The 24,244-nt window shown below is 41.8% G+C and overlaps 1 protein-coding gene across 4 annotated transcripts in view; it reads left to right on the top strand.

Moving 5' to 3' along the window:
* The first annotated feature begins 7,476 nt into the window (after positions 1 to 7,476).
* aplp2 (amyloid beta (A4) precursor-like protein 2) overlaps positions 7,477 to 24,244 on the top strand; it is a 172,247-nt gene continuing 155,479 nt past the window's right edge. For all 4 annotated transcript variants that reach the window (XM_078530649.1, XM_078530639.1, XM_078530630.1 and 1 more), the window contains exon 1: positions 7,477 to 7,712. In XM_078530649.1, the coding sequence (XP_078386775.1) occupies positions 7,569 to 7,712 (144 nt within the window). In that variant the 5' untranslated portion in view covers positions 7,477 to 7,568. The remainder of the gene's footprint in view (positions 7,713 to 24,244) is intronic.

Raw genomic sequence — 24,244 nt, 5'->3', positions numbered from 1 at the left:
CCCTTTTCATTTCATGGGCTTCAATTTTGCTGGCAAGGCTATTATTGGCACTTTTGGGAGTCCGTACACACCACATCAACGCGCATTACTCTCATCAACCCTCACTGTTAGTTCATGGAAAACTTAAATCAAGCTTATTGAAAACGATTTGCCTTTAACAGATCTGTGCTGGCTTTCCTTAATTAATCCACACTTGTCCAATTGCTTGTTAATTTTGTCCCAGATAATCGTTTCTGAAAATTTTTCCATCACTGAGGTTAAATTGATCGGTCTGTAATCGATGAGTTATTGTTACACCCTTTTTTGAATAAGGGTGTAACATTTGTACTTCTCCAGTCCTCTGGCACAATCCCGATATCTGAGGAGGATTGGAAAATTATGAACAGAATGGTAAGAGACAACATAAAGTTAAAAGATAAAACATACAAATATGCAAAAAAGCAAAGATCCTGGTGAATGGGAAAGATACAAAGAATAATAAAATAGATAGTAAGAACCTTAAAGAGGGAATATGAAAGGAAGCTTGCAAGGGATATCAAAATAAATACATAATTTACTACGATTATATTAAAAAGAGGGTGGTAAGGAGCAATGACGGCCCTTTGATAACTGATGAATGTGATATTATCAATGAAAATTTTAAAAATGGCAGAAATGCTGAATAATTACTTTGCATCAGTATCAGTAGAGGAAGTGGTCAACATGCCAGCATTCCCAAGGGACAGGGACTCAACAAAAGTAATGTAAACAAAAAAAAAATAGTAATGAAGAAAGTAATGGCCCTAAAGAGCGTCAAATTCCCAGGTCCAGATGGTTTCCATGCTGGGGTTTTAAACAGAGTAGTGAGACCATTTCTGATGCCCTGACTGTAATCTTCCAAAGTTCTCCTGACTCAGGAATAGTTCCTTTAGATTGGAAATTTGCACATGTAACTCCATTATTGAAGAAAGATGACTCAGGAATTATGGAGCAGTTAACCTAACATCTAATGTTGAGAAATTGCTAGAAGTCCATAATTAAGGATAGTGTGATTAAACAACTTGGACATTTTCAGTTGATCAGAGAGAGATAGCATAGATTTATAAAGAGTAGGTCAAACCTCATGACCCTGATTGGATTTTATGAAGAGGTGACTAAAGTAGTGGACAGGGACATTAGTGGACATTTATCTGGAATTCCAGAAGGCGTTTGATAAAGCCTGTTAAGAGACTGTGAGCTAAAGCTGAAGTTTTTGAAATTGGAAGCAAATTACCGACCTGGTTGGGAAATTAACTTATCTGCAGGAGACAGAGTAGGGATAATGATTGGTTACTCTAGTTGGCAGGGTGTGACTAGTGGGATCCCACAAGAATGCGTGTTCACTGTATTCATTAATGACTTACATGATGGGATAGAAAACCACATATCCAAACTTCCTGATGACACAGTGATAGGCAGCATTGTAAGCAGCCTAGATCAAAGCATAATATTACACAGATATTGAAAGATCAACGGGCAGAACTGTGGCAAATGGACTTCAATATTGGCAATTGTGAGGTGGTCCAGTTGGGACTTACAAAGGATAGGACAGGGTACTTTCTAAATGGTGAAAAGCTAGAAACAATAGAGGTCAGAGAGTCTTGAGGTCCAGGCATATAGACCATTAAAATGTCACACACAGGTCAAAAATATTGTGGGACCAAGGGGTGCACGTGCAGAGATCTTTCAAGGTGCTAGGGCATATTGAGAGAGTGGTTAGCAAAGCACATGTGACCTTGGGCTACATAAATAGAGGTATTCAGTGCAAAGGAGGAGTTATGCTGAACCTTTATAAAGCTTTGGTTAGGCCACATCAGTCTGGTCACCACACTTTAGGAAGAATGTGAGGGTCATTAAGGGGAGATTTACCAGAATAGTTCCAGGAATGCAGAATTTTAGTTACAAGGTTAGCTGGGAGAAGCTGGGGTTGTTCTCCTTGGAGCAAAGGAGAATGAGGAGAGATTTGATAGAGGTGTACAAGATTATGACAGGTTGGATAAGGTAGACAAAGAAAATCTGTTCCCAGTAGCTGATAGTACAAGGACTAGGGGACATAGATTTAAGGTTTTGGGCAAGAGATGAAGAGCGAATATGAGGAAGAACTTTTTTACGCTGTAAGTGATAATGATCTGGAACTCGCTGCCCATGAAGGTGGTGACAGTAGAGATGGTCAATCAATTCAAAAGGATATTGGAAAGGCACTTGAAGGAAATAAACTTCCAGGGCTATGGGGATAGAGCAGTGGAATGGGACTGACTGGATTGCTCCACAGAGAGTGGCACGGATTTATGGGACGAATGGCCCCCCTTTGTGCCATAAATAACTGCATTGTCATGACCATGTAAAATGTGTTTCCTCAAAGTAATCCATGATCTAAGAAATTATATAATCAGCAGCAAAGCTTTAGCCTTAAACAGGATAAAGGTTAGTTTATTATTAAACTACTGATGAAAGTTACTGAAGTAAAAGTGGTAGTTTTAACTAAAATATGGATACAAAGATTAAAATATAGATAAAGAGAAAAAAACTTAAAGATGAGATTGCAAAACAGTCTCTGTGAGATATTGTTGCAGGCCCGTTGCTTGAATTCCTTCTTCCTGAAGTGAAGGGATTGAAACTTGAGATTCAGTTTAGCAGCTGCGATGGCTTCTGTGGTTGATTGTTCAGAGGTTTGCCTTTTCAAGTGGACTCAGCAGGTCAAGCAGGTTCTGGGAGAGAGAGAAGGTTTCTTGTTCCTCACTAGTTCTGCCGTAACGACACATAAAGATTACCTAGATTCTTCTCAGCATAACACAGTTGATTTATTAACACCTTCCTCTTTTACTCCCGGTAGTAGAGAGGAAACCCCTCTGACAATGTCTCTCAGCGTTCCTCCTTGGGGTTCTGCACCCAAAATTCTTCTCAGCCAGACTTTATACAGTTCAAAACTTAAAATGGCTGCTATGTTAATTTTCAAGGAGTTCCACCAGGCAAGGAAGTTAATTACTTTGAGGTCCTTTGAAGTCCCTTCCTGCCTCCTGCTCCCTTAGCAGTAAAAGAGTTTTTCATACCTTTTAGAAGATTCAATGGATTCAGAAGCCGTTGCATTTTTAATGACTCTTTGTAGCCAGCTTTTGAGACATGAGTCTGACAAGGTTTGAATAAACACAGAAAGGTGCCATATTGTCTGTTTTCAATTTTGAAAAAAAAACACTACCACCTTGAAGTTCCCCTCCAAGCCACTCACCATCCTGACTTGGAAATATATCGCCGTTCCTTCACTGCCACCGAATCAAACTCCGGGAACTCCCTCCCTAATAGCAATGTGTGTGTGTAGCTATGCCACAGGGACTGCAGCAGGTCAAGAAGGCAGCTCATCACCACCTTCTCAAGAGCAATTAGAGATGGGCAACAAATGCTGGCCTAGCCAGCAACACCCACATCTCATGAATGAATTTAAAAAAAGAATTTGAAAACAGCCTTTAAGACAGTTGCCCTCAAATCCAAAATATTATAATTGCATGTTTCTGACAATATAATCGAAAAGGCCAATGGAATGTTGGTCTTTATATCTACAAGGGGTTAAGAGGTCATGATTCAGACATACAAATCCCTTGTTCGACCATACCTCGAGTATTGCGAGCAATTCTGGGCACCGGTTGGCATCTTCCATCTGTGAGAGATGATGGGAATGCAGCCTTTGGTGAGGTCAGATGAGACTATTTGCTACACTTCTTTTGATGGATGAACAAGCTAATCCTTGAAAGGCAAAATCTGTTGGCAGTGGGGCGGGATGATCGCTGCTGCCTTGTTTACAGGGCTGGAGTCTGCTTTGGAGTTTCTGAAACCACAGATCGTCATGGCAGAGAACTCCTGCCTGCAGCTCTTATTGCTATTTGCATCAGTTGTCAGCTAGAGTTTCCCACTTGCCATGGTTGATGGTGAGAGCTTTCATGTCCCTTTTGACAATATCTTTGAATCTGAGTTTTGGGGACCCTGCTGTTCTCTTGCCTTTTGCTACCTCCTCATATAGCATATCCTCGGGAACGTGGCCACCTTCCATCCCATGCACATGCCCAAGCCAGTGAAGACTTCTTTGCTTGATTAGTACTAGTGATCAGAAAAGAGCCTTTAGGACAGGTTTTCTTGAGTTTAACAACAAAAAAAGGTTAGCTTTGCAATACTTAATCCTATCTAAGTAAATTAATGAAGTGAACATCTTCCTTTGTTAACTTAAGAAAACCTGTCCTATAGGTTCTTTTCTGATCACTGCATGTGAACAGTTAAGTGTTCACTAAATTGGCAAGTATATCCTGTGACAAACCCGTTTTTTGAAAAATTTGAAAGACATTGAGTTTTGGACATTCTTTGTCCTGAGTTATTTTTAAAAGTTTGCAATATTAATTTGGGATGTGAATATGCCATTCTTCAAGAAGCCCTGGGTCAAGATAGATGTCCAGCAGGGAATACATGGGGAGGGAAGAGATACTCTGTATATCTAAGTTAAGAATTACTGTTGCCTGGCTAAAGACTCTTGCTGATGGGTTAAAAACACCTGGCTTAAGAGAAGTATTCTTTGAACATCTTAGTCTCTGAAACTCTCAGGCAGTGCGTGGAGGTGCCTTAAAAGCAGGCGACAAGATAAGACTCTCTCTTTCCTTCCCTCTGTCCCACTTTTGTGTTAAGCTTTCCTCGGACATCTCCGGAATAACTCTTCTATTTTTTCTTAAAGTCTGCAAAGTTGTGATAGGTAAGAGTTGAAGATGCAAAAAATTTGGATTTATTTTAAAGTACTAGCCAGGACCAGCAGCTAAGGCATCAAAGCATACACAAACAGTCGCAGCCTTACATGAAAACTATAAACTTGTACAAAGGGCCCAGCTGTAAATTTGCAATTAGGAAATGGGAGACACATGGGCGGGGGACATGGGATAACTCAATCAAGAAATGGGGAACAAAAACAAAACTACCTGGAAAAACTCAGCAGGTCTGGCAGCATCTGCGGAGAGGGACACAGTTAACGTTTCGAGTCCGAATGACCCTTCAACAGAAATGGGGAAGGCCGTTTTCCACCATCTGATAGCCATCTTCAAAAAAGACAATGCCCAGTCTCTGCACTGCAATTACTGTACACAAACACAATTATCAGCCCACCGGGGGCTCATTGTGCTGTGGCCTTTGTCTGACGAATACCGTTAAGTAGTAATTGATAGTAAAAGGTATATAAACTGTGCTCATTTGAAACCTCGGTGGAGAAGCATCTGGAGTGCCCAGTGTTTGCTCCCCACATGCGTAATAAAGAAACCACTTGAATATTGCATCTGGACTCCGAGTGTTGAAATTTTGTACCAGAGTATTCCTTGGACCTTTCAGAGTCATCAAGGACAGTTTCACCAAAAAAATCCATCTGAAGGAACTTCCAGACCTATTGTGACCAGAATTCTGTTAAATCAACAGGGTCGAGATCTCTTTGAATTTTATTCTTTTAAAAGAAACATTCCATACTCCAGCCCCTGCAGGGGACTGCGTTTGTTTGTCCTGTTTTGTGTTTGTGTGAGTGTATGGGGGTTCGAATATCTTTTTTTATAAAGGGGGAAAAAATCATTACACTTCTAAACTACAACTTGTATGTTAACCAGTTTATTAACTTGTTTTTAAAAAGTAGTTTGTTTTATAATAAATCAATTTTTTTGTGTTTACTGAAAGAAGCCTGATTAAAGTTTTTTATGCTAGGAATAACAGTATCAAAGGGAAACAAATGGCCAGTTTTGTGAGTGAATTAAACATTTAAACCATTGTTGCAACCTGTGGAGAAGTGGGGCTAGAATTAACTGCACTCCTCCCATCATGGTCCATAACAATGCTTTTCAAACAAAAAGAACCTATTATGGTCAAACGAGGAAAGGGCAAACAGGGGAGCCATTCTCACATGGTTGTAACACACGTTTTGTTAGTCAGCCGAAGTTAGTTCACTGCCTTTTCAATGCGTGTTCTGAGCTCTTCGTGAAGTGGCAGAGTACCATAGATCCAAGAATTTGCTGATTGCTTCATAGACTTGAAACATTAACTCTGTTTCTCTCCCCACAGATGCTGCCAGATCTGCTGAGTTTTTCTAGCATTTTCAGTTTTTATTTCAGATTTCCAGTATCTACAGTATTTTGCTTTTACTTCAGAAATGTGGTTAACTCTGGACCACCTCCTGAAATTGCCTTGCAAGTCACTCAGGTCAAGGGGAATTAGAGATGGGCAACAAATGCTGGCCTTGCCAGTGATGCCTCCGTCCCATGAAAGAATAAATGTAAAAGTAATCCCCTGGATTTGCAGCCTTGGAAACTGGAGGGAGTGCATCATAGATTTACTCAAGTGATTCCTGGATTTATAGTTAAATTATGAGGAGAGATTGCACAAAATAAGGTTATGTTCCCTAGAATTTAGACAGTTAAACGATGTTTTGATCAAAGTTTTCAAAGTATTAAGGAGAACAGATAGGGTATTTGAGAGAAACTATCTCTACTGATTATGGAATCTAGGATTGGGAGCTCAGCATAAAAATTAGAACCAAACCTTTGAGTACACATAAAGCATGGTAGAATCACAGAATGGTTACAGCACAGAAGGCCAATCAGCCCATCATAGAAGCTTGGAACCCTCTTCTACAAATGGTAACTGATGCTAGATCAATTGTGAATTTAAATCTTGAGATTGATAGATTTTTGTTAACCAACTGTATTAAAATATTATGGGGCAAAGGCAAGTATTTGGAGTTAGGTCACAGATCAGCTGTGACCTAACTGTATGGTGGAACAATCTCAAAGGCATTGAATTGACCTACACCTGTTGTGCAGTGAGCCCGCAGGGTGGGAGGTGTGCACTGTGGTGAGCATGGAGGACAGGAGCGTGCGCAATGTGGAAACTTGTGCAGGGTAGTGAGCATGCAGTGGCAGCATATGCAGTGCAGTGAGTGTGCAGTGGGAGCATGTGCAGTGCATTGAGCACCTGGGTGGGAGTGTATGCAGTGCGGTGAGTGTGCATAGTATGGTGAGTGCGCAGGTTGGGAGCATGCACAGAACAGTGAGCACACAGAGCAGGTGTATAGTGTGTATGCACAGGATGGGAGCGGCACAGTGCAGTGAGTGCACAGCACAGGAGCGTATGCAGTGCATTGAGCATGCAGTGGGAGTGTGCGCAGTACAGTGAATACACAGCATGGGGAATGTGAAGTGCAGTGAGCGCACAGAGCAGGAGTGTGTACAGTGTGGTGTATGTGCAGGATGGGATCGTGTGCAATGCAGTGAGCGCACAGAGCAGGAGTGTGTACAGTGTGCTGTATGCGCAGGATGGGATCATGTGCAGTGAGCGCACAGAGCAGGAGCATGTACAGTGTGCTGTATGCGCAGGATGGGATCATGTGCAGTGAGCGCACAGAGCAGGAGTGTGTACAGTGTGGTGTATGCGCAGGACGGGAGCATGCGCAGTGTGGTGTATGCCCAGGATGGGTGCATGCGCAGTGCCGGGAGCACGCAAAGGGGAGCGTGTGTCGTTCTGAGAGTGTGCGCGGCGGGAGCGCGCATATGGGGAGTGTGCGCAGTCTGGTCCATAGGCTCGGGGCGCAGGGGGACGAAGTGCAATCGGGAATCGGGAGGATCATGGCTGCTGGCGCACTGCTCGTTCTCTTGCTGCTGGTGGCAGCGCCCGCCCGGGCCGCCTATGTCGAGGTAAGGAGCGGACACCCAGTGTGAGGCCGCCTCAGGCCCGTTAACCACCGCTTAATTCAGCTCAGAAATACCCCCGGGGCTGTGTTGGGGTCGCGCGGTGTGGGGGGGGGGGGTGTTTGAGCGGCTCCGGCGATGTAGTGGCGGCCTGGGCCTGTCCCGGGTGTGGCGGCGGCGGGAGCTGCCGTGTCCCGGGGAGCCCGGGGCGGGGGGACTGGAGAAGCCCGGGTACCGGGGCGGGGGGGTGACTGGGGGGAGCTCGGGTACCGGGGCGGGGGTGACTGGGGGGGAGCTCGGGTACCGGGGCGGGTGGGGGGGGGGGGGTGACTGGGGGGAGCTCGGGTACCGGGGCGGGTGGGGGTGGGGGGGGAGGGTGACTGGGGGGAGCTCGGCTACCGGGGCGGGGAGCCCGGGTACCGGGGCGGCGGATCTGGGGCAGCCCGGGTACCGGGGTTACGGTGACGGTATTTCGGCCCTTCGGGAAGCCTGCGCGTCCCCCGGGCTGGAGTAGATTAAGCAGCCGGGGAGAGGGGGGGTGGTTCCTGTGGTTTGTGGGGGGGGAATTGACTCTTCCCCTGATGGATGTTTCACTTATTCTCTGGATGGATTCAGTGTTTGTGGCAGCAGCAATGCCTGGATTGAGCACACAATAATCCTCCTTTGCTCATGGCACCAGGGCTCTCTTTGGTTTTGTTTTTTGGGTTTTTTTGTGAATAATGTTAGTTTCTGTTTCTTATGTGTTGGTGGTTGCGGCTCAGATTTGTTGAGATTGGTTCAGTTTTTCTGTGTTGCTACAGTAGGAGATCATTCTGGCCTGTCTGTACAACACTTGGAAATGGTCGCGCTTCTTTTCCATTCCCCTCATGATGTCGGTAGAGAGCATTTGCTTTATTTTGTTTTCATTGACCTGACTTGCATCTCTGTGTTCTGCAGAGCAGCTCCTCAAATAAGGATATCTTTGAGAAGAATGGGAAGTCATTTTCCAAGTGGTCACCTTGCACTGTGTGTAAGAGCACTTTTCAGGCACCTTCACCTGTTAATACAAACGATTAATCAGACACATTCCTCAGTATCTGAAAATGTTTTTGTTTGTACAAGGCACAAATTAAAATGAATGACTTGCACGCATGTAGTCTACATATAGTCTGCATAATGTACAAACACACAGGTGTGCCAGCTGGCAATGGTGCAGCGGTGCGGCTATTGCTTTGTGCGCTTATGACACTGACTGCTGTTTCAGTGATTTCTGTGCTTCTCTCACCTTCAGAGTTGCGTACATACGCTAATACTGAGTTGCAGTCCCAGGGCACCAAGATAATAACATGATTACAGCACAGAAGGAGTCCATTTGGCCCGTTGTGTCTGTGACCTGAATGAACAATTCGCTTAGTGCACTCCACTGTCTTTTTCCAGTGGCCCTGCAAATCTTCCTTTTTCAGATAAATATCTTTTGAATGCCTTGAATGAATCTGCCTCCACCACACACAGGCAGTGCATTGTAGATCCTAACAGCTCATTTTGTGAAAACATTTTCTTTCATGTCAATGATTTATGCACATAAATACTCAGGTCCTGCCACCCTCTTTAAAATTATACCCTTTATTTTGTATTGTCTCTGTATTCTTTCACTCTTGTCTGCATTAAATTTAATCTGCCACTTCCACCAACCTGTCCTTTTCAGTTTTACACTATCTTCCTCATGGTTCATAGTGTTTCCAAGCCTTGACCATCCGCAATTTGTGAAATTGTGTCCTATGCAGCAAGATCTATGTTGTTAATATGTGTCAGCAAGACCAGGGGTCCCAACACTGACCCCTGGAGAACTCCACTACAAACCTTCCTCTAGTCTGAAAAACTACTATTAACTACTGTTTCCTGTAACTCAGCCAATTTCATATCCATGTTGCTGCCCTTTTATTCCATGAGCTATTATTTTGTGCGCAAGTCTGTTGTGTAGTACTTGAGCAAATAGCTTTGCACCATTGCTTATTTTGTTCATGGAACACAAAACCATTGAATTGTGTGTCAGATACAAGCCAGGTTGTGATGATGAATACCGGCAACTTCTGAACTATTTTAAGTATTTGAAGTGTGAATAACAGGGCTTATGTTACAGACTGCCTTTGTCCATGTTGCACTGGGTGAGTGGGAGATTTATGACACTTTTTTTATTGCTATAAAAATGCAATTAAGTGGCTTTCAGTGTTCAGCTTTGAAATTGGTAAGTGATGTAAGTTGAAGAGCAGCTGAGGTAACAGTGGCACAGAGGTGCACACCCTTTGTTAATCCTAACTTTTTGGATAGATACATTGGTTCGCTACTGCTTGTTGAAACTTGCCTGCCAGGCCATTGGGGTGCTAGGTATGAAATATTTTATCCAGAGTCAAGCTTGCACCCCTTGCAGTAACAAAGTGAATGTAGTAACTTAGTACAAAGGGCCAAAGGCCTCAAAACTGGTTGTTTCGTGCTTTGGACTGAGAAATCAATGAAGAGGCTGCATTATGTTTGACGTGTTGACATTAGTATTTGCTGCCTTTAGTTTTGGCTTTTAGATTGAAACAGCTCAAACTCAGAAATAAAAACAGAAAATGCTGGAAATAATCAGGTCAGGCAGCATCTGTGGAGAGAACAGAGTTAACATTACAGGTCAATGACTTTTCATGAGAACAGTTCTGATGAGAGGTCATTAACCTAAGACACTAATTCTGTTTCTTTCTCCACAAATGCTGCCTGACCTAATTATTTCCAGCATTTTCTGTTTTTATTTCTGATCTCCGGCATTATTAGTATTCTGTTTTTTGATCTAAGGATTGCAACTTGGATGCCTGTTTAATAGTAATTTGAGAGTTTTCACCTTGTTCGGAAGTGGTGCTTTCCACTGACTGCCTGTTAACATTGACCTTAAGAGGCTGCTCTGAAATTCACTTCTAAGGATACTGGTTGAGGCAGAATTGTCAACATTCAAGGTGGATGAAGGAAAAGGGTCCAGAGGATGTCAGAACAAAGTGGGTAAATGTGAAACAAAAACAGAAAATGCTGGAAAAACTCAGCATGTCTGACAGCATCTGTGGAGAGAAAAAAAAAGTTAATGTTTCGAGTCCGGATATGGATAACGAAACATTAACTTTTTTTTTCTCTCCACAGGTGCTGTCAGACCTGCTGAGCTTTTCCAGTATTTTCTGTTTTTGTTTCAGATTTCCAGTATCCAAAGTATTTTGCTTTTATCAGAGGGTAAATGTGACTTGGGCCATTTGCCCATATGGAGGATAAATGCTGATACGGGCCAGTTGGCTGAGTGTTTTTGTTTCATGTTGCAGCTTGTGTTTATTTCTATGTAATGCCCTTCCTATTAGTCAACATTTGAAGTATGCATAGGCATAGCTTTTAATTCACTCAAAACTAAAGTCAAATCAGAGAAGTTGTGTGACTGTCTGGGAGGGGTTAAATGCTGATGCATGACCCTGACTAATACCGAATATGTCACACACAGCATTGGTTTTTAACAACCAGATAAAACTGCCTTGAACAAAGCGCAGATTTATGATGATGTACTGTGCCAGTTGTACCCATTACACATTCCAGAAACATTAAAGCTTTGGATTCAGTAATAGATTAAACTGTGCCATTCTTTAATAACATACGACTATTATGCGATACATTTCAAAAAGATCAACAGTCTGCACAGTAATGCCTTTCAATCTGTGCCAGGTTTTCCAATCTAGTTCACTTTGGATGCATGTTGTACTAGCTACAAGGCTGTTCTTAGCTTTGGAGATTACTGCTGTCTTCTACAGCTAACTGATTTTGAGAAATTCCTCTGAGGTTTCCGCTATGTAACATTCAGTTACTTTTGTGGCAAACAATTTTCAGCTTTTATATTTCTACCTGACTGGAGAAGCTACTTAAAATTTGGACTGCGGATGGAGGCCGACAGTTTCATGGTGTGTGCTATTAGTGTAAACTTCGAGCATTCCCTTCCTAGTAGAGCCTTGAAGGTACAGGAATTTTGAGCCCCTCCAGTTGTTCACCCAGTAAGTGCACTGTTCACTGTGGAACAGTCATCCAACCTATCGAGTTTATACTGAGAAAGTTGATCACTTGCACTGCAGAGCGCAAAGATCAACCAGTGTTCCTGTGTCCTATATGCATTTTTGGATGAGATAGAACAGGATAGGGCTCAGCGTGATGCGCCCCCCCCCCCCCGTGGCTGAATTCTCAGCCAGCAGTTACCTGGCTCATAAAAATGGACAACCTTTTAGAGAAAATATTGGAGAAGCCTATCATACTATAAGGGAAGCAAGGAAAAGAAGACTGGCTCAAATCCATACTTTTTGTTGATAAGCATTGCACTGCCTATGATGGATGCTGTATACTAGACTGTGCCACCCCTGTGTGTATATGCAGCACTGTGCCATGCACCTACATCATAATAGTGATGCACCAGTCAGTAACAGTGGCCTCCCAGCATATTCAAAACAACATGGTCCTCAAAGCCCTTCTATATACTTGAAAAATCTATACATGTATGTGTGACTACACAATAAGACCTCAGTTAGAATAGTGAATGGAGGTTTGGGAATAAAATGGGAGTATATTGAGGCTTTAGAGCAGGAATGATGCTGCTACCTGGTTTGACGAAATACAGTAAAAAGACTAGGAAAAGGGGATCTTAATTCATTTGAACAACACAATTTAGGTGGGACGATACAACATTATGAAAGAATGACACAGGGTACGTAGAAGTAGACTGTTTGTAGACATTGAGGATACAGGATTAAATAAAATAACTTCAAAATTGGCATGGAGGAGCAGGTAGGAGAAATTTCTTCAGAGTTGAGGCTCGAGTTCATTCTTAGGGTTAGCGGTTCAGGCAGAAATTGTTAAGATTTTAGGATTAGATTGAATAGGGCTGAAAAGATATGGGGACAAGCTGGGGAAATATGTTGGAACTGATTGCTCATGTGGAGGGTAAATGCCAGCACGAGTTAAACTAAATGGCCTGATCCCATGTTTTAGCTTGCATATATTTCTGTTATAAAATAGCAGACATGTTGGCAATAGTATGAGTTGGCTGATCACACTTGAAAATTTATTACATTTTAAAGAGTCCATTGCCAATTCTGAGCAATACCAAAGTGCAAATGGAGTGCTACTCTGATCAGATTGGAAAATTCAAAGACAGGTAAATTGAACAAGCCTGTGTTTGCTATGTTTAAAATTAATCTGAGGATTTAGCATATATTAATCAGACCACACTTAGAGTACAACTTTCAGCATGTTCATCATGTCAGAAACACACATGACTTGTATTGCAGGTGGTGTGCAGAAAACAGCAGGACTGATCAGGGTAGGAAGAGGTGGCAGTGCATAGATCCCATTAGCATTGAATTGACAAACAAGCATTCAGTACTGAATTTCTGTGGCAATGAGAACAACCCAGAGAGGAAGGCAAAAAAGCACAAAACCACAAAGCAAGTGGTTGCAAAACGGAGAGTAGTGAAATGCAGCAGTGGGGTTATTTTGTAGTTAGGAATAGATTGTAGCTTTTGGAGCTTGAATGGTGCATTGCCTCAGATTCCAAGATACACAGGGAAGGGTGTAAAATATTTTGAAATGAGCAACTAGAAATCCTGATGACCATTTAGTCGAACTAGTGTTGGTGTTTACTCTCCACATGGGCAAATAGTTCCAACACGTTTCGTCAGCTTCTCTCTATAGCCTAACAAGCCGCTTTCATTTATCCCAATTCACTTTAACCCAGAGCGGTGATTTTGTTTCTGTATTAACCATTAACCCTAAAAATAAATTCCACAGCCTCAATTTATCCCACCCACTGAAACCAAATACATACGATGAAATGGAATTTGGTTCCTGCAGAGGGAATTTTAGGTACTAAGAGATGGATTAAACTGCAGGACTCTGGAGTGGTAATCTCAGGTACACTGTTGGTGCCACATCCGTCAGATAAGAAGGAAAATCTATGGTTTGAGAAATGGGGGAGCACGGAAGAGGTGTGATCATTAAAACGGCTGATGGCATTGTCTTTGCTGGTGGAGGGTTTACATTAATATAGCATTAGAGAGGAGAATAATAGACAACAGACCTGAGGGAACCGGTATTCGAAAGAATTGTATTGGCCAAAAAATAGGAGTGGCGATTGAGGAAGTTAATCCACAGAATTGTATAGCACAGGAAGCAGCCATTCGGCCCATCGTGCCAGCTCGCTGTCGGAGCAGTTTACCTTTACCACCCCCTCACCTCCCTGTGGCTCAGAACTTTCTTTTCACTGAACGATCCAATTCCCACTTGAAGAAGAACATAACATGAGAACTAGGAGTAGGCAATTCAGCCCCTTGAGCCTGCACCGCCATTCAATATGATCATGCGTGATCTCATTTCGGCCTCAACTCCAATTTCCCGCCCTCTCCCCATAATCTTTCAACTCATTACTAATTTTTTTTATTCTTCTGACCAAATGGATAACCTCACACTTATCCACGTTAAACTCCATCTGCCAAATTTTGGCCCATTCAACTAACCTGTCCATATCCATTTGTAAATTTCTTATTTCTTCATTGCAACTTACTTTCCCACCTATTTTGGTGTCATCTGCAAATTTAGCCATAGTATCTTCTATCCCTGAATCCAAGTCATTAATATAGATTGTAAATAGTTGGGGCCCAAGGACCAAACCCTGTGGCACCTCACTAGTTACAGCTTGCCATCCAGAAAAAGACCCATTTATCCCGACTCTCTGCTTTCTGTTGGTTAGCCAATCCTCTATCCAAGCTAATATATTACCCCTAACTCTGTGTGATCTTATCTTGTGTATTAATCTTTTGTGCGCACCATATCAAAGGCCTTCTGGAAGTCCAGATATGCTACATCTACAGGATCCCCATTATCCACTTTGCTTGTCACATCTTCAAAGAACTCTAGCAAATTAGTCAAACACGATTTACTCTTCATAAAACCATGCTGGCTCTGATGGATTGCATTTTGACTTTCCAAATGCCCCATTACTACTTCCTTAATAATGGATTTCAACAATTTCCCAACGACAGACGTTAAACTAACTGGTCTATAGTTTCCCACTTTCTGCTTCCCCTTCCCCTCCTTTTGAATACGGGTGTTATATTAGCATTTTTCCAATTCACTGGAACCTCTCCAGAATCGAGGGAATTTTGGAATATTATAGCCAATGCATCCACTATCTCCGCTGCCATTTCCTTTAAGACCTGGGATGTAGGCCATCAGGTCCTGGGGGCTTGTCACCCTTTAATCCCAATAGTTTGCTCAGTATTTTTTCTCTAGTGATAGTGATTGTTCTAAGTTCCTTCTTCTCTAGACCCTCTGCATTACCTGTTACTATTGGGGTGATACTTTCACCATGAAAACTGAGGCAAAATATTGATTAAGCCAATTCTGTGTTCCCCACTGTTAACTCCCCAGTCTCATCCTCCAAGGGACCAACATTCACTTAAAGCTCCTCTCTTTCCTTTTATATACTTGTAGAAGCTTTTGCTATCAGTTTTTACATTTTGTGCTAGTTTTCTTTCCAAATTTACCTTTGCTCTTTTTATTATTTTTTTTAGTAACCCTTTGTTGACCTTTAAAAGTTTCCCAACCTTCCATCCTGCCACTGACCGTTGCAATTTGGTATGCCTTAGTTTTTGCCTTTATGTTATCTTTAACTTCCTCGCATAGCCATGGATGCTTTTTCCCCCTCTTAGCATCTTTCTCCCTCTTTGGAATATATTTTACTTGGGAAGAATTGAATATCTCCTTAAATATCTGCCACTGTTCATCAGCTGTCCTGCCTTGTAGTCTTCCTGCCCAGTCCACTAGGGCCAACTCTGCCCTCATGCTTATGTAGTTACCTTTGTTTAACTCCAGAACACTAGTGTGGGACTCAAGTTTCTCGCTCTCGAGGTGAACTTGAAATTTTAGCATGCTATGATCACTCTTACCTAGAGGATCCTTTAACATGAGATCATTAATTAATCCCATCTCATTACACAAAACCAAATCCAGAATAGCCTGTTCCCTGATTGGTTCCACAACATATTGCTCCAAGAAACAATCTCAAATACACTCTATGAACTCTCCCTCGAGGCTACCCTTGCCAATTTGATTAGTCCAGTCTATATGCATATTAAAATCGCCCATGATTATTGCCGTGCCTTTGTTACATGCTCCCAGTATTTCCTGGTTTATACTATGTCCTATTGCAGAACTACTGTTTGGGGACCTGTGGATTACTCCCACCAGGGACTTCTTTCCCTTGCTATTTCTTATTTCTACCCAGACTGACTCTACGTCTTGCTCTTCAGTGCCTATATCATTCCTCACTATAGCACTGATCTCTTCCTTTACTAACAAAGCTACAGTACCTCCTTTTCCTTCCTGCCTATCCTCTAAAACTGAGTACCCTTGGATATTCAACTCCCAAACCTGTTCTCCTTGTAACAACGTCTCAATAATCGCCACCAAATCATACCTATTTATCTCTATTTGCGCTGTTAACTCATTAATTTTATTCCAAATGCTGTGCACATTCAGATACAAAGCCTTTAAGTTTGCCCTATTGTCAATTTTCCCTCCTCATATATGATTCTTTGGTGCAATATGGCGTTCACACACTGTCCCTTCCTTTCATTTTTTGGTAACAATCAGCCTCGTCACTAACCTGCACTCTTACCCTCTCCTTAAACTTTGATTTTTTTTATATTTACATGTGACTGGACTCCCCTCCACTATTTAGTTTAACACCCTATCTACAACTCTAGTTATGTGATTCGTCAGGACACTGGTCCCAGCGTGATTCATGTGGAGCCCGTCCGAACAGAATAGCTCCCTCTTCCCCCAGTACTGGTGTCAATGTCCCATGAATTCAAACCCATTTCTCCCACACCAATCTTTGAGCCATGCATTTACCTCTTTAACCTTATTGACCCTGTGCCAATTAGCTCATGGCTCAGGTAGTAATCTGGAGGTCACCTTTTTGATTTTGGTTCTGCTTTTTAATTTAGCCCCTAGCGGCTCGTATTCCCTCAGCAGAACTTCTTTCCTTGTCCTACCTATATTGTTGGTACTTACGTGGACCACGACAACTGGATCTTTCCCCTCCAACTCCAAATTCCTCTGCAGCCGAAATGAGATATCTTTAATCCTGGCACCAGGTAGGCAACACAACCTTTGGGACTCTCGATCCTGGCTACAGAGCACAGTATCTATTCCCCTAACTATACTATCCCCAATTACAACTGCATTTCTCTTTTCTCCCCTCACTTGAATGGTTCCCTGTACCTCGGTGCTATGGTCAGTTTGCTCATCCTCCCTACAGTCCCCGCTCTTGTCCATACAGGGCAAGAATCTCGAACCTGTTGGATAAGGGCAAGGGCTGAGGCTCCTGCAGTGCTACTTCCTGGATCCCTCTACCTGCCTCACTCATAGTCACACCCTCCTGTTCCTGACCACTGGCCGAATTTAAGGTAGTTAATCTAAGGGGTGTGACTGTCTCCTGAAACACAGCGTCCAGGTAACTCTCCCCCTCCCTGATGTGTCGCAGTGTCCGAAGCTCAGACCCCAACTCATCAACTCTGAGCTGGAGTTCCTCGAGCAACCAACATTTGCTACAAATATGGTCAGTCGGAACCACAATGGGGTCCACCAGCTCTTACGTCATGCAGCTACAACACATCGCCTGGTCCTGTATCTCTCTTTTATTTAATTAGTTTTTGAATTTGTTTTTAAATTTCCTACTGGTCCTCAGTTCATCAATTAGTAAAATATTTCTCCTATTTACCTTTAATCTGAAAGCAAGTTAGAATAGAGCTTTGTAAAATCAACTGGAACTCGCTCTCTCTGCTGAGTTGAAGCTGAAGTGTTAGGCCTCCGATCCTGGGCCCCAGTAGTCACCCTTAATCTGAAATCAATTTAGAATAGGTAGTTCAAACTAGCAGTTACTTAACAACCAATGAATTTACAGTTTTCCCGTGATGTCACTCTTTGTTTTTTCACACACGGAAATGTCCTGGGACTCTTCATGCTTTGAATTTCCAATCTTTGCTTTTCTGTCCATTGAACTTTCTGAGATGATGTGGCTCTTTGTCAACAACATGACTCTAGTGAAACATCCATGAGAGAAAGCTTTTTGATTCATTTGAACTTGTCTGCACCACACTCTGAGGCAGCGAATTCCAGCTTCAAACCACTCACTGCATGAAAAAGTTTTTTCTCATGTCTCCATTACTTCATTTGCCAATTACCTTAAATCTGTGCCCTTTTGTTTGTGATCCTTCCACCAGTGGAAAGTTTTTCCCCATCTATTTTGTCTTGACACCTTGTGATTTTTGAATACCTCTATCAAATATTTTCTCAGCCTTCGAACCCCATGGAAAATATACATCACAGAGGCCATTCAACCCATCGTGTCTATGCCAGCCGACAAAGGACAACAGCCCCAACTTCTCCAATCTATAACTGAAGTTCCTCAGCCGTGGCACCATCCTTGTGAATCTTTTCTGCACTCGCTCGTGCCATCACATCTTTCCTAAAGTGTAGTGCTCAGAACTGGGTGCAATATTCCAGTTGGTACCTATTAGAGTTACTTAGATACAAGACTAAAAGCTGAACATTCTTGATCATAAAGACTCTGAAGAGAGATTGAGCTGGGGGGGCAAAGTAGTGTTTGGAAAGGATTCTGTTGCAACATTGGAGCATGAGGATGCTGTGTGATTGCATTAACAGAGAAGAGTTAAGGAATAGAAATGGAAATAATACAATTCCTGAATATGCATCGCCAAACAATGGAGATGAGAGGGAGCAAGACATTTGTCAATAGTTTACAGGGTTATGCAAGAAGAACGGGGCACTAAGAATGAGGTGGTTTCAATTATCCTGAGGTAGACTTGAACCCAAGCAGTATATGTAGTCAGAGTGCCTACAGGACTGCTTCGTAGAACAGTGTGTTTCTGCTCCCACAGTGGCATTGCTTGATTGATTTCTGGGAAATGAAGTGGAATAAGTAGCTCATGTTAGGTGGAGAATAATTGAGTAACTGCAACAACAATGTGGTTGAGTTCACTGTAAGAATAGAAAAAGGTAATGAGCCCAAGATCAAGTTCTTGGCCTGAATAAAGGCCAGGTTCAGTGATTATTAGAGGTGCTCTGGACCAAATTAACTGGCAGTAAATTTAACAAACTGGTAGATGAATCAGGATTGACAAGCCTTCAGATATGTGATGAATAGGTCTCTGTAAGGCAGGAAATGAATGCATAAAAGTTCTGAGTTCATGGATAAAGAGATTAGAACTAAACTGAAACTTAAAAGGGAAGCACATGATGAAGATGTGACTGGGTTGGTTTTCAGTGTCAGTTACTGGAACTGAGGTCAGACAAGCCATGAAACAAGACTTCTGCAGCTACTTTAACTTTAAATAATGGGAAGACATCATGAGTTGAATAATCAAAAGTCAATCCATTGTGAAGCATTTCTAAACATCTGTGTAGATGATCTGCTTTATTCTTTTCACTGATGTGGGCGGAATAAATATTAAATAAATAATTCAATTGTAAAAGCTTTTGTTCACAAAAATTTCTTGTGCACGTGCACACAAACATACTAGGTTGAGCGTATTGAACAGATGCCAGTTGAGGACAGCTGTCGTGAAATTAATTTTCATTTCAAATGGCGTTAGAATTGTCTTTTTTTGAAGAGCAGTATAAAATTAACCGGAGCTCAGTGGCTAAGTAACTGGGCCCTGATTGCTGCACTCGAGGCTGAGGAAGGTGGTAGCAGAGGCTATGGTCACAATTTTTGAATCTGTTTTAGATTTGGAAATTATGTTGGAAAGCCAATCTAACAGCTTTATTATTTGTAAAAAGAAAGATGGATAAACTGCCAAGAGACAAGTTGGGTTAGGTGCCAAAATCAGATTCGTGAATGTATGGGATCATTAAGTACAGCCAGTGCAGATTCATTGAGGGGTGTCAAATTTGGGAAGTGAGTGGTGCAGTTCAAGCATGTATGGATTTTCAAAGGTATTTGATAACATGTCTAAAATTCAGCTATGTGATATACAAGGATATGTGGAAGTGTGGGGAAAAAAGATTAATGGCAGTAAATAAAGTTTGGCTCAGTGGGTGTTGCTCATATTAGGGAAGGGTTAGAAGTGGTGCACCCCAGAAGTAAATGCTGGGTCCACATTTGTTCATATATAGAAATTTTGGACTTGAGCGTGGTACTAAAATTGACATTCTTGTTTCCTTACCCCACATTTCTAAATTTTGCATCTGCCCAAGCCTGGCTACATCCCCTTTTAAGTCTTTCCATTCTCAGTATTTACTGAACTCTCTACTTTTGTATCTTCAAATTTCAATTGTATTCTCCAAGTCCAAGAATAAGCTCAAGGGAATAATGTTGAACTGTTTGCAAGAATGGATATGTAATAATTTGAATAGCTAACTCCTTAAATACCTACACTTGTGAATTTAAAGTCTAAAAGAAAGACAACAGCATTTTGGGTTTTATATGAGCAAGAGCTCTACTTAAAAATAAAACGATGGATGACGAAGTAACGAAGAACAGAAAACTAAAAGAAAAGCACGCAAATGCAAAAATAACACATCTGCCAATTGGGAGAGACAAAAAAGAAAAGGTAACTAAACGAATGGGAAGAGCTACACAAAGGGAATATGAAAAGAAACTTGCAAGAGATATCAAAATCAGCACTTCCCGATCCGGTGCATCTGTCAGGAGCAAAACTGATAGGGATTTTGTCAATGAAAATAAGGACATGCCAGACAGGGACTCATCAAAATTAATTAATTAAAAAATAATTAATATAAGCAAGATAACAGTAATGAAAGTAATGACATCAAAGAGTGGCAAATCCAGAGAACAAGATGGTTTCTATCCAGTAGTTTAAAAAATGAAGGGGAGAACATTGCAGATGCCTGGGCAATGTTACGAAATGCTGTTGATTTGGGAACCATTCCTTTCAGTTGGACAATTATGCATGTAATGCTACTGTTTAAGAAAGGTGAGGGGGGACCTCAGGGAGTTACACACCAGTTAGCCGAACACCTATTGTCAGGAAAATTGCATGAGTCTATAATTAAGGATAGTGTCACTGAACACCTTGAAGATTTTCAGCTTATCAGAGAGAGCCTGTGTGGATTTCTAAAGGGTAGGCCATGCCTGAGGAACCTGATGAAATTTTTTGAAATGCTGACCAAAGTACTGATTGGGAAATGGCTATGAATGTTATTTATTTGGACTTACAGAAGGCATTTGATAAAGTCCCATGTACGATACTGTTATCCAGAATTGAAACTTGTGGAGGACAAAGTATTTCCAGCCAATCAGTCGAGTTGTTAATAATGAGTTGGGATAATAGCATCAGGACAGTTCTGATAGGTCATCAACCTGAAACATTAACTCTGTTTCCACAGATGCTCCCTGACCTACTGAGTTTTTCCAGCATTTTTTTGTGTTTATTTCCAATTTCCAGCACCAGCCGTATTTTGATTTTTTACTTGGTAAGTACTTTGAATCAGTATTAACTAAGGGAGAGGATGCTGAAAAAAATATTGGTAGGTGTGGTGATTATAGAGACAAAGCATGGGATGAAAATTGATAGGGTGCAGTGGAAAGGCTAGTTATGCTTAAAGTGGATAAGTCACCTGCTCCGAATGGCTTACATCCCAGGTTGCTAAAGCAAGTAGGGGTGAGATGGTGGAGCAACTTGCCATAATCTTCCTTAGATACCAGAGGTGCCAAAAAGAATTGGAGAGTAGCAAATGTTCAAGATAGGGTATAAGGACAGTCCTAGTAACAACCAGTCAGTTTAACATCAGCAGCAGGTAAGATTTTTAGAAACAATGACGAGGGAAAAAAATCAAAAGGCATTTGGAGAGGCTTGAGTTAATGAGAACCAGCATAGATTTGTTAAAGATAGATCATGCTTGAATAATCTAATTGAATCTTTTGTTAAAGTCACAGTGAAAGATGGTGAAGGGAATAGGATGCATGTTGCCTATATAGATTTTAAGGAAGTGTTTGACAGTACACACAAAAGGCTAGTTAACAGAATTGAGGCTCTTGGAAGAGGAGGGCCAGTGACAGTTTAGATAAAAAAATTGGCTTTAGGACAGAAAACAGCAAGTCATGGTAAATGGCTGTTTTTCAGAGTGGAGAATGATGGGCAATGATGTTCCCAAGGGTCAGTGCTAGGACTGTTGCTTTTTTGATCTGTATAAATGACTTCGATATTAGAATGTTGAGTTAAATGTAAAAGTTTTCCAATGATATCAAACTTGGAGGTGTGACAAACAATGAGGATGATACCAATCAACTGCAACAGGACATATGCCAGCAGAATGGGCAGGCAAGTGGCAGATGGAGTTTAATACAGAGAAGCTTGGGGTGATGCATTCTGGTGGAAGAGAAATGGAAACCCAATATAGACTTGATAACACAGTTCTCAAGAGTGTACAGGGGTGAAGGTACATGGGGACTCATGTGCATAGATCTTTGAAAGTAGCAGGACATATTGAGAAAGTAATTAGCAAAGCATATGGCATCTTGGGCTTCCTAAAAAGATGTATCAAGTACAAAAGTAGGGAAGCTATGCTGAACCTTTGTAAAGTTCTGGGTCAGTCAAAAGCAGAATATGGTGCCTAGTTCTAGTCACCATACTTCAGGAAGGATGTTGTCAAGATGAGGGATTTGAGTTATGTGTTTAGGTTGGAGAAGTTGGGTTCATTCTACATGTAGCAACAGAGATTAAAATGAGATTTGATGGAGCTGTGCAAGGTTATGACAGGTTTAGATAGGGTAGACAAAAGCTGTTCCAATTAGTTAATTGTACAAAGACCAAGGGACACATTCGTGGGTTTGGGCAAAAGATGTAGGGGAAGAAGTTTTTAGCGCAGTGGTCATGATCTGTAACACATCTGCTTATGAGGATGGTGGAACCGGGGACATAAATGATTTCAAAAAGAAATTGAATGGACAAATGAGGGAAATAAATTTGCAGGGCTATGGGAGATAGGACTGACTGGATTGTTCCACAGAGAACCGAGTGGCCTCTTTCGGTGCCGTAATGACTCTGAGACTCGAAATAATTGGAGGTCAAAAGAGATTGAGGGGCCCATGTACATTGTAGTTAAATGATCGTGGACAGCTGTGTTCCCAATAAGGGGTGGGTGTGCATGTTGGTGGGTGGGTCAGGAAGGTACTGCATGCCTGGGTCCTTGTTAAATAACATTAATGCACAGTTTGGGCACCACTTTCTGGAAGGATATTGTGACCTTGGAAGGAGTTTGGTGTTGATGTAAGAGAATGATAGCTGGGCTCCAAGGCTTAAATTATGAGGAGAGGTTATATAAACAAAGGTTGTATTCCCTAAAATTTAAAAAGCAAAGAAGTGATATGATTAAAATTTTCAAGATATTAAAGAGGACAGATAGACTTTGTCTCCGCAAGGATTGTGCGGTGGTCACTCTTGCCTGAAACCATAAACCTCTGCCCTGCTAGCCATTGTATCATCAGCTAATGGGAACAGTTTTTCCTTGTCTACCTTATCCAAACCTGTCATAATCTTGTATACCTCTGTCAAATCTCCCTTTAATCTCCTTTGCTTCAAGGAGAACAACCCCAGCTTTTCCAAACTAACCCCCTTAACTAAAAATACCCCATCCCTGGAACCAATCGCTTCTGCACCCTTCAAGGACACCCACATTTCCAGTGAAGTGTGGTGACCAGAACTGGAGGCTGTACTCCAGTTGGGACCTAACCTATTAAGATTCAGTATAACATCCCTGCTTTTGTACTCGATGCCTCTATTTATGAAGCCTAAGATCCCATGTGCTTTGCCAAACGCTCCCTCAATATGAAAGCAAAATACTGCAGATGGTGGAAATCTGAAACAAAAACAGAAGATGCTGGGAAAACTCAGCAGGTCTAACAGCATCTGTGGAGAGAAAAACAGGGTTAACTTTTCGAGTCCATATGAGAGCTCTGAAGAAGAGTCATATGGACTTGAAACGTTAACCCTGTTTTTCTCTCCGCAGATGCTGTTAGGCCTGCTGAGTTTTCCACATTTTCTTTTATTGTTTCACTCTCAATATGTCCTGCCACCTTCAAAGAAACTAAAGGCTAGTTAGCTTAACATCTGCCATAGGGAAAACATTAGAAGCTATTATTAAAGAAGTTATAGCAGGCACTTGGATAAGCTCAAGGCCATCAGACAGAGTCAACATGATTTTGTGAAAGAGAAATTGTGTTTAACCAACTTATTGGAGTTCTTTGAGGAAGTAACGTGCTGTGGATAAAGGGGAACCAGTGGATGTACTGTACATAGATTATTGTGTAAAATAAAAGTCATGATATAGGGGGTATCAGTGCTGGGACCTCAACTGTTTACAATTTAGATAAATGAATTAAATAAATAATTGAAGGATGGTTACCAAATTTGCTAATGAGACAAAGGTAGATGGGAAAGTAAGTTGTGAAGAGGACATAAGGA

Source organism: Cetorhinus maximus, chromosome 2 (genome assembly GCF_964194155.1).
Source record: "Cetorhinus maximus chromosome 2, sCetMax3.hap1.1, whole genome shotgun sequence".
Classification (NCBI taxonomy): Eukaryota; Metazoa; Chordata; class Chondrichthyes; order Lamniformes; family Cetorhinidae; genus Cetorhinus; species Cetorhinus maximus.
Note: the sequence above shows the minus strand (reverse complement) of the source record. Positions and strands in the feature narration are given on the sequence as shown.